At 43.7% G+C, this 11334-nt stretch overlaps 1 protein-coding gene across 1 annotated transcript; it reads right to left on the reverse strand.

The window, feature by feature from the left end:
• Positions 1-95: 95 nt before the first annotated feature.
• e (nonribosomal peptide synthetase ebony) lies at positions 96-7784 on the reverse strand. The gene is made up of 7 exons (XM_017148192.3): positions 7493-7784; positions 2501-3624; positions 2276-2443; positions 1073-1844; positions 917-1007; positions 680-855; positions 96-622 (listed from the first exon to the last, which is right to left on the reverse strand). The coding sequence occupies exons 2-7, from the start codon at positions 3606-3608 to the stop codon at positions 298-300; spliced, it is 2640 nt and encodes an 879-aa protein (XP_017003681.1). The 5' UTR covers positions 3609-3624; positions 7493-7784; the 3' UTR covers positions 96-297.
• Between the last annotated feature and the right edge of the window lie 3550 nt (positions 7785-11334).

Below are 11334 nucleotides of genomic sequence, written 5' to 3' on the forward strand. Positions count from 1 at the left end.
TTTGCAATCTAACAGGGGTTAGGAATTTTCAATATTGGAAAGTACCTTGTCCACGGTCAAGTGAGCGCCAATAGAATCAAACGACATTGTTGTTAATTATCGATTGTTGTTTCTTTAATTGTCTCGAAATCGGAAGCTTACAACTAGTCAACACAAACTTACGAAACTTCTCGCTAAGTTACACTATGCCTAGGGCTAATACTAGGTGGTAGGCTAGTTAATGCTATTTAAATATAATACGTGGTGCGTGATAAATTCGCTGCAGATCTGTTTGGGTGAGGGATGCACAGAGTCTCCCTACTTGGCCACCTCCTTCCAATGGACGATGGCGCGCTGCTCGTCGGGAGCATCCCGGAAGGGACGGCTGCCGTCGGAGTGCACATACTCGTTCACCTGGAAGTTGAGGAGCGTCTTGTAGTGGTACACATCCGCCAGCTGCTGCGTCAGCGGACTGGTGTTGGTGGTGAAGATGCCGGCGAACTGCTTCTCGCGGGCCACCCGCAGCACCTCGTGCTCCATGAAGTGCATGCAGGCGATGTTCTCGCGGGGATTCAGCTTCTCGGCGGTGCCCATCATGAACGAGTGCAGGATCTGGTTGAGGCCCTTGGGCAGGTAGTTGTCCCTGTTGGAGATTCCAAGTGAGCAGGCTGATCCGGGATTATAGATTTGGAAAGCTCACCTAATGGGACCCTCGCAGAACTCCAGGAACTCAAAGACAATGAGCAGCTTGGACTTGATGTCGACCTCGGGCTCGTTCCGGGCATCAAAGTTCAGCGCTGTGCCAATGATGCGATCCGTGTTGCGATCGTAGATGACGAAGCTCAGATCCCGCTCCACCAACACGTTCCAGATATCCTGGGAAATGATTTAGGAAACCATGTAGCTATATTTATTGGGAAGATTTTTATTTACTCACATTCAGAATATCGCTGTAATCACTTCGCAAAACTCCCGGCTTGAGCCACTGCTCCAAGTCCGCCTTGTTGTAAAAGCTAGCCACAATGATGCTGCAAAGGATTCACTTAGTTAGTATATATTAATATATATAATTATATATTAATTCTCTACTCACTCGATGACCTCCTGACGGTGCTCTAGTCGCAGTGGCACCGCCTCCATCTTCAGATGCGGGCAGGCATTCAGGGACTCCTCCTCCAGCTGCACTGCATCATGGTTGGCCGCCATCTTCTCGATGATCTCGCCCAGATTCTTGGCCGCAATGAACTCGGAGATGCCGATATTGTAGCCCTTTTCGCGCAGCAGGGTCACCGTGAAGATGGAGTTCAGGGAGTTCCCGCCCAACTCGTAGAAATTGCTGTGCGGCGCCAAGGTGGCCCTGGTGGAGCGTCCAATCACCCCACCCACTGTCTCGAAGAGATCCCGAGCCGTGAGCTTCAGATCCTCGGGCACCTGGGAGTAGTCAAAGTCCAGGACAATGCTGGAGTCGCCCTCGTTGTTGTTGGCCGTCTCGTAGGTCTTGAGCAGCGCCTGCCGATCCACCTTGCCGTTCACGAGCAGCGGAACGTGCTCCAGGATCACCACCTGCGGCGTCATATAGTCGGCCAGTTTGTCCTTGAGGCGTGCCTCCATCTGCATCTCGGTGACCATGGGCGCATCATCGCGGAGCTTCACGAAGGCCAAGATGGCCTGATCCACCTGCCCGGCATGGTAGCACAGCACAATGGCCTTCTCCACCAGCGGCAGCTCGGCCACGTTCTTCTCCACCTCCGAGAGGTCGACGCGATGACCACGGATCTTCACCTGGGAGTCGGTGCGTCCCTCGTACATGATGCTTCCGTTCTTCAAGGATCCGTAGTCCCCTGTGCGGTAGAGACGGGCGTATTCTGGGGAGGAAATAACATATAATATATGTTATGATTTCGGAAAAACTATTTTATTTCCATACAATTTCTTAGATGATTCTCCGCCATCAATTCAAAAATATTAGGACCGCAACTCAATTCTCAATTAAAATTAAAGAATTTATAAAATCACAATAAAAGTAGAAATAAGTAATATAAGGTAAAAATCATAAAAACGTAAAAAAACAAATAAAATAATCAAAATAAAAAGTATATAGTATACAAGAATTACATTTTAATAGTTCTGTAATTTAATGATTTTGAAAATTGTTAGCTTTTAAGTTTTATATAAAATAAGCAATTCTTTGTCAAAGTGACTAGTGCAATAATTATAAGCTTACGCTTGCAGCTTAAATTAAATAGATTGGATAGATGATGATTATGGTAGTTTTTAAAATAATATAAAATCTTACTCTTCTCCACAGCCAGTGGGTTCTCCAGGAAGCGCTCAGGATCCCGTCCGTTGACATAACCAGCCGCCAAGTTCAATCCCGAGGCAAAGATCTCACCAATCTCGCCGTTCTTCACAGGACGATAGTCGGCATCCAGCAGATAGATGACGGTGTTGGATACAGGAATACCTATTAGATATAGGGTTAGTTTACAAGGCTCTTAAGATAACCTGGAATAAACCCCACCTATGGGCACATTGTCGTAGAGACTCAGCTGCTTCTTGCTCTCGCAGGCAAAGAAGGTGACATCGCCCAAGACCTCCGTGGAGCCGTAGAAGTTATACAGCCGGTGGACGCCCTCATCGAAGTAGTCGAAGAAGCTGCTGGCCAGCGGCACAGACAGGGGTTCCCCGGAGCAGACCCAGATCTGGAGGTTATAGAGCAGCTTCTGGGCAGCTCCACCGCCCTCCATCTTCAAATACATGAGCAGCGATCGCAGGAGCGTGGGCACCAGCACCAATCGCCTGATCTTGTACCGCTCCAGCAGGGCCACCAATCGCTGGGGATCCTTGGTCACCGCCTTGGGCACCACCAGAATGGCCAGGCCACACATCAGTGGACCCCACAGCTCGGCAATCGAGTCCACGAAGGTCAGGGCCGTCTTGAAGACGCTCACCGCCTCATTGGAAGTGTACGGAAAGGTGGCCCACTGCCACTGGAGGCGATTGAGGACGCTCTCGTGCGGCAAACGCACTCCCTTCGGAACTCCCGTGCTGCCCGAGGTGTAGAGCACGATGGCGATGTGGTCGTTGCCACCGCGCAGCATCTCCTCCGAGAGCAGATTAGACCCAGCCAGCTGTAAAGATTTGGCATAGAGTTCGGTGGCGGAGAGCGTGGGAGTTCCCTGGAAGCGGCCCGCATCGATGTCGTCGTCGCGGATCACCAGTGTGGGCTTCGCCTCCAGCAGGATGTGGTGGATGCGGTTGGCCGGGAAGCTGGGATCGATGGGCAGATAGGCGCCTCCGGCCTTCCAGATGGCCAGCAGGGTGGTGACCAGACCCTCCGACGGCTGCATGCAGACGGCCACGATGAAGTCGCCATCGCTGTTGGGCTGCAGGAATCGATTATGGGTTTCCGAAACCAGGAGACGGGCTGCCCGGTTGGCCCGCTCGTTCATCTGGCGATAGCTACTCTGGCTGGGCGCCATTCCGTGCCCGGGACTCTCCGGCTGATAGATCAGAGCCACCTTGTCGGCATGCCGCAGCTGCTGCTCCTCGAAGATGCGGTGCAGAGCTCTCGGCGCAAAGTCCTGCTGCAGTCCCTTGACAATCGACAATTGCGGCAGCGAACCCATCTTTAGATTTTGTTATCTGCGAAGTTGAGAAACCAGTGTGAAGTAATTACAATTTATAAAGCAATTATCAACGGCGAAATCAATTAGGATTTAGCACATCACCCAGAGATTCTCTGAATTGCATCACATTTATTATGCAATGCGGGTTATTGCCTTATTGCCTTGCGGTAGCAATTAAATTCATTCATACATGCATATTTATAACGCTCTGTGCTAATGGAGCGCTCACACAATAACCTATTATAATGAATGAATATGGAACCTGGCTTAAACGGACGGCTTCTGGTGAGCTTTATCTTTGCGATTAAATCATATTTTCTTAAGCTGCAGAAATATTTTAATGATTTTCTAATTGTGGGTTTATTTTCTCCTACATCTGCATTTAAAGTGAGCCATTTTATAAAGTTATGGATGCATACTAAAATCGATTGGAATTATAAATATATTGAAATGTTAACTACAAGTACATTAATATTGATTATCTTATCTGTATATCTACACCCAAATATATCAAAGTTAAATAAAATAAATTTTATTAGTATATAAATGCTTAGCAACAGCCACATGTCATTCTAAATTATGGCGACATTTTTATCTGTACGCTTAGCACCATATTTTTCCCTAACCTATCAGTCATACTTTCATTACAGGTTTGTTTAATAGGAGACTAGAGACCCTCCTTCGGATACTTATTATTACTTAATGCATTAGCATAGCCACCTGTTGGTCGGTTGGTCGATGCTAATTACGCTCGGTTTAATCTATGTGGGCTTATACTATGAAAACTGCGAATTAAAATCTGTTCCGGCTTTGGTACTGTAAGTTCTCTAGGTTTTCCAGAGCCTCTTGTACTTGTTTAGTATTTTAATAATCATTTAGAATATTTACTGATTTGTTCTTCGTCTTGAAAGAATTCATTTAGTTTCAATTTTATAGCTCGGTCGTTGGACTTGGCCAGAAGCCTAAACAACCGCTCGGAATGCGGCATGTTAATTGCATTAAGCCAGCCAATTGGCCGAGCCACCGGTCTCCGTCCCATTTGACGTGCGGCCATAAAAGTGAGGCAAACGCAGGCCCAAGATCGCTGGAGGTCTTTAAGCTGCGCCAGCCTTATGCTCATGTTCGTTAAGTTCCATTGGCGTGTCATAAAACCCAGTTAAATGTCATTGCGCCGACCATTTCTGGTGTCCGAGAGTATCTACTACCTGTATCCGATTCTGCTTGGCTCCAATGTCAAGCGCTCTAATCCAAAAAACATGAAGACAAGCAGCCGTCTGGAGGCCCAAGAACGGCAATTACCCCTGGCCTTAGCTAATGTTAATCTCAGATTTGGTTTTACAATTTTGATTTGCGATTTCATTTGATGCGAGACCTCATTAAATTCAATCCGTTTGGGGAAGCAGGAAAGGCGTTTGGGAAAGGCAAGGTGGCCAGGAAGCTTCTTGGGCCTCTGCTGTATGAATTATTTATTTGTTTCCGTTTCTTCTCGATGGCCTGGTCGAGGAATTGACGAGGAAATGGAGTGGAAGTAAAGGTGGAGGCTAGGTAGTTGTAACCATCGCGGCTGGCGAGCTCAAAACAAGTTATACTTCAATTGCGCAATTTCAAAGCTTCTGGTTCTGGTTTTTCGGACTCGCTTGGTTCTGATTTCTGATTCTCGACCGCTGGCATAGATTTTTTGGCAGCCAAGCAATTTACAACGGTTTACGGGGCGTATACGTAACGAATTCAAGGCTAGGCAGAAATCATTTCCCAAGCGCCCATTACGTATGCGCCGTGTGAGTCCAATTAGTTAGTTTGCTTGCATACACAGCTACAGCAAACTAAGTTTGCCGACCATATATATTTACTTGCAGCATATAGTACACGTACATCTATCGTATCTGCATACAATGCTGGTGGAGTGAAGTCCAAGTCCATTGTTTTGGTCCCGCCACTCGAGTGCATTCTTGAGCCCCTTTTGGTTTTCTTGGCATTTCACATCATCGATTTAATGCATCCAGCGACTTCTGTTCACCTTCGCTGCCTCCGTTGATGAGGTGAAATCCATGCGGCTGATTTAATGTTATTGCTCTTGCCCCTGTTGCCATTAAATCGACGAAAAAAAGCCATTAAAAACTAAGGTGCCAGTAGTTGGTAGTCGGTGCAGTGGCTCGATTGAAAATCATTTAAGACCGACGACGAGAGCTGCTTGTAATTTTCCGCCCCAAGGTTGCACTTGTGTTAGATTGTTTTCAGTTGGGTTTCTGTTTTGCTGAGGTTCTGCCGCCTTTGGAAAATCGTTCCATAATTATCACCGTGCCATGTAATTTGTAATTTACATAATTATTGCCTGCGTTCGGCGGTAATTCGGCCGGGTTGAATGACTGTTGGTAGTAGGTGCACTTGCCGGATCAACAACATTGCCTAAGGTCGTCGCTGGGTCGCAAATGTTTCCGTTGATTTCAGAAGAGTGTGGCTAATTAATTTGTCGAACTGTCGTGGGAGGTGGTCAAATCAAAACATAACAACCGTGCTCCCTGCTCTTTTATTGGATGTATTACTCTATATGTTCTTTTTTGCCGCCACTGATTTGCTTAATTGAGTAAAAAGCGACTAATTTAAGCCGTGGTGGGGCGCACTGCATCTGCACGACTTTGGGGGTCGTCCCCGGTGAGTGTTTGTGATCTGTTTTTGTCCGAGTGGACATGGTTTTTCCCCACCGCCGCTGCCGTCGTTTTTCCACAGTATTTCCGATTGTGAGTCAATTGGATGACAAGCCCGACAGTATGAAGGTATAGAGAAAGAAAACCGCACTTAAGAACACAAACAAAACTAACGATCTCTGCAAAGAGTCTTACGTCAATGAGGGAATCAATTCGCATGCTCATTAACGTTCAGCCAACTTCCAGCTGGCAAATGCAAATTGTGCACCATAAAAAGCAAAAGCACTTGTAAACGATATGCGACACCCGTTTAGCACATACTTAACATAATTAATAGCCGATCGCCCTGGCCAATGACTCAATTGCAATTATAAATCCATCACCGCCATAATCATACGCCGTGTTGGCCGCTCTTAATAACAGTTCACAGATGCGGAGCAAGCGATTTGTTCGCCGCGGCAAGACAAATTAATGTCAATTGCGGGATACTTATGTTAGCATTTATTATGTAGATGGTTTGTCTAACAAGTAGCCAAGTGGTTGGCTTAGAGCCAGGTGCTAAACGCTGCGAAAACAAGCGGGGATTCTGAGAAAATCGAAGGCTTAAATCTTAATTTTAAAGCTGCGATAATTATTTAAGCCCCTGTGCCATTACCTTTTACGACCCCGCCCCGCCTTGAAATCTGTTTGCCTTTTGCATTTCGAGAGTGCATTCTCGACAGGAACCAGCCGTTTAGCAAATCAAGTTTCCTTTTTTATTTTAAGCTTTTCGTTTACTTCCTTTACAAAACTGGTTGCGTCAACCAGACTGGGTGTTCTGTTTTGCTTGCACAATCCAGAGCAGGTCTCATCCTCTGTCACTTTAATGATCTACATTCATTATTGTAAGCGAGGTTTTTCTAAGTGATTTACCTACAAATAATAACTTCAAAAACCTTAGCCCACAAAGGAATGTTCGACGCTTGAAGCGAGGAGAAAACACTTGTGTTTTTTTCCATTATTTTTCAGTTAAAACTAATTGCATTTTTTGCGGTTCTTCTTTTTTGTAATATTCTCAGCTTATTGAAGTTTATATAATTTCTGTCGGAAATGATGTAACTTTTAACTCTGCCATTAAATTACACGAAAATTAATTTGTTAACTGCTCCTCAACATGCATGTCAAGTCAATTTGCATATTAATTTCGGGAAAGCGAGTTTGCCGAATCTTAATAAATACTTGATTATCACGTATACGTACCGTGGGTATGATAAAATTCTGTCACTTGATAATTTGAACAGTTTTTTCGTATTTCTCTTTCAAATGTTTATCTGTGGCCGTTTGACACTAAGCACGTTTCTCTCGATACATATAATTATTTTGTATCAATTTATTTCTCGATTCAGTGAGTCTACCAAAACTTCCTTTTTCTGGTCACTTCACTAGCGTTTCACTTTTGATTTTGGTGGGCAGCCAAAAAAACTTGCAACGCAACGCAACTGGCAAACTTAACGTGCTATGTACTTGTAAACGGCGCTCGCAGACTAATCAGAATCCCAGCACCCGACTATCTTATATATCCGACCGATCCGCCGCAGCCTCGGTCGCCGCGGGCTGCGCAGTCGCAGTCGGCTGGCGAAGAATGGCAGAGCAGCGGCAGAGGACAGAATGACAGAAAAAAAACCAGTTCCTGCTCTTACAGCCGCTGCAATTACCGCTCGCAGCATACTACACACACTCGTCCGCACATTTGTGTGGATTCCAGATTAGAATTCGCATCGCCTTAGTTTGGTCGCCATTTTAAGCGGACCCGCGGACCAGTGACGTAGGAAATGAAATGAAATTCCTGGCGGTCCCCGCACTCTCTAATTGGCAGGCAAAACACACACAGTTTGGATTATTATTTTTCTACCCACCAGACGTTTGGAAATCCCTCGCATGACACACAACTAAAAGCGGTTCGAGGAAAGTGACAGATAGTTTCGTTTACTAGAAAGACGTACTGGAGTGTGTTTACCTCGGATTTCTAATAAATAAGAGTTACCAGTAATTATACACAAATCTTTTTAATTTAAATTTAAAGAGCTGTAAAGTTAAATCTATAAATCAATGAATTGAAAATCTTACAAATAGAATGCCAAAGATCTCAATTATTTTATGCAGAGGTTGTGATGTTAAATATCTTATCAAATTCAAATTAAAACTGGCCAGATGCATCAATAAACTAAACTTCTTAGGGCCGTTTTCTCGTCCGCCTGTTAAATTTAAAGTAAGGTTAAAACTCTGATTTCCCATACGATTTTAATGCTTTAACCTTACTTTAAATTTAACACACGGACGAGAAAACGGCCCTTAAGGAGGTAAAATGTCATGACGATCGCACCTTTATTTTACTTCAGTTATAATAATAACGTTAGTGAATACAACTAAAGACATACTAACATTCGCTTTCTAAAATTTGGTTATTTCAAGTATATAAAAATTAAGGCAAGAAAGGAAGGACCAATTCGGAAACATTTGATCTTTTCGCAGTAAGCCTTGCTTTTATTAATTTACGATTGAAAACCACCTAAAAATTGTATATAATTTTGGGCTCTTGCGACTCCCGACGCAATTCGTCACTACGTAATTGTGATCCTTAGTGACTTGAACTTGACTATGAATTCTATTACAACTTTATTACCTGCAACGCCTCTTAGTCGCTGCAAAATGGTCGAATTTATGACTGGCCATGCCGGATGAGACTGTGGCCAAGATTGTGATTGCGATTTACGGCATTTACCCCGCGATTGTTAGTATTTCGTACCGTGCGAAAGTAGAATGGCAATTAAAAATTGAATTTCAAATGCACCGAGGATCGCAGTCGGTGCAATTTGTAGATCGATGCTGTAGCTGTCAGTTGAGTCGGTCTTCAGGCGTATAAATAAGTAGGCATGTGAGAGGGATTGCTCCACAGCTAACATATGCCAGCCGTCATGTTGTGCTTCCCATTACGGAGTCAGTGTGAAAATTTGCAGTTTTATTATGGCGGCGAGGCGCCTGTCCCCTGACTTTTAAGTCAATCATTAGTCAATAAATACCCACTGCTTATGAATGCAGTCGAGAGCTCGCTGAAGTCTTAGAATAAAGTGGACTTCATAAATAGCAGACAAGTATCGAAGTCGAGCATTGTTTGCCGCACCAAGGTTAATCAGTTAATTGACTAAATGCTCAAAGAAAGCCCAGGCACATTCGAATGTTCAGGAATCCGAAAATAATATTATATCCAATTAATGGACTATTAATTAGCAAATCATAGGTGTTCCGCACAAGAATCAACGTCACTCAATCCAAACTGCGATGCGGGCAAGAATTTGGAGCTGTCGAATGGCATCATTACCGCTTATTTGTCTTATTTGCATTTATATGGATTTGATTTTAATAGAATACCACATATGACAGCTTGATCGATTTAATAATTAATTTATGAGTTCAGGAATAGGTAAGTAACTGATTTTTAATTTTAACAGCCAGCATTAATTAGTAAATAAACAGGCAATCTATGTAAATATTTATAGTTGTTTTTATTTAATTCAATTTAATTTTAATTCGATACTTATCTCAGTTTGAGCTACTAAAACTTTAATAGCGCCAATAACATAAGTTGCTTTCATAAAAATAATTGTCGGCAGTCTAACAACTTCAACGCTAGTTGCATTCTCTGTTGATTGACCATAAAAATTGCGGATTTTTCTATACATTGTAAGCGCTCTATTAAAAGTACTGACTTCCTTCCTTCAATTGCTATCTGCCAATTAAGCGTTCTGCATTATAAGCAAGTGAATTGTATGTTCAGCATAATAAACGCCCCTTGGGGGACTTTTTGCTGGACGGGAAAAAAAGGATTCACGCGGAAATTTGGGCCACAGCTCTTAACTGGTATTTAATGACGATTTGATTTTAAATCGAAGTGATTCACAACCCAAAAATTGGCATCGGGCTGCTGCTGCTGGTGATAAGGTGATCTGCAAGAAGGCTTAATTAACTGATTACCGACAGCTAATTGGTTTCCATTAAAGCGAGAAACAAAGAGGGTGTGTAAGTTAAATGAACCCGCTGTTCCCCCATTTACAGGTTGGTCCGTTTGTCTCTGGTAGATGCAAAGATTCATATCTGCGCTCACTTCACACCCCAGTCACGTTTCCAGATCGCAACGTCAGCGACCGTGAGGAGGCATCTTTGGAACCGGCTAGTAGTCGGCTGATTCGCGCCGATCTCGAGCATCCGGACTTCCCCAAAAAGAAAGTGTGACGCATCCGCGTTGTCGGTTGGACAATTCTACGAACCGAATCGCTGCTCGGTAACAATGTTCTCATTTGTTTGTGTCGGTTAGCGTGATGTGTGCTTTTAAAGGCACACTTGTGACGCGATAATTCTGCGACTATTGCACAGCAAAAAAAAAACCCCAAAGCCATATATTTTCGATTGTTTGTTTACATCTGAATAAATTCAATTTGATCTGCGAATTGCGATTCTAAGCAAGTACTGCAGAAGACTTCGTTTTTCTTGTTCTTTTTTTCAATATTAACTTTTAAATTGAAAAACATGAAGATAATGTTAACTTAAACTGGGTTTTTATAAAATATTAGTAAACTCATGTGACCCCAAATAAAATAGAAAATAATGTTAGTATTAGGAAAAAAGTAAATTCTATTCAACTAAATGTTCGACTAAATTAAAGCATGTTGGTATCTTTGAACAATATGTATTTTATTTTTTATTTCGAGATCGAGATCTCGAGTTTCTTTACGTGTGCCTTTGCAGGAGGCGGTCGAACTTGTTTTCGCCCAGACAAGTATTTCCCTAAACAACTCGGGGCGGGACAATTTACTGTTAAGAACAGCCGGCGGCTATCGAATCGAACAATTCGACGGCGCTGATTGCTTTCGCATTCGTCTGATCGATTCCTTTGATGTTGTTGTGATCAGCGACTCTGATTTGGCCTTTTTCGATTAGCTCCGCTTTGTTACGCATACGTCGTGTTGGACATGACAATGACAGCGACGCTTTTTTGTCAGCATGCGTACCGAAATCAGAGCCGAAATAAAAGACTCAACCATAAC

Source organism: Drosophila takahashii, chromosome 3R (assembly GCF_030179915.1).
Source record: "Drosophila takahashii strain IR98-3 E-12201 chromosome 3R, DtakHiC1v2, whole genome shotgun sequence".
Lineage (NCBI taxonomy): Eukaryota > Metazoa > Arthropoda > Insecta > Diptera > Drosophilidae > Drosophila > Drosophila takahashii.

What these genes read in the sequence shown, in the direction of transcription:
- e (XM_017148192.3), bottom strand. Translation starts at nt 3,608, where the DNA reads ATGGGTTCGCTGCCGCAATTGTCGATTGTCAAGGGACTGCAGCAGGAC. An exon ending in CCCACTGGCTGTGGAGAAGA is followed by an intron (nt 1,845 to 2,275) that starts GTAAGATTTTAT and finishes TTTCCTCCCCAG; the next exon opens with AATACGCCCGTCTCTACCGC. An exon ending in TTCTGCGAGGGTCCCATTAG is followed by an intron (nt 623 to 679) that starts GTGAGCTTTCCA and finishes AATCTCCAACAG; the next exon opens with GGACAACTACCTGCCCAAGG.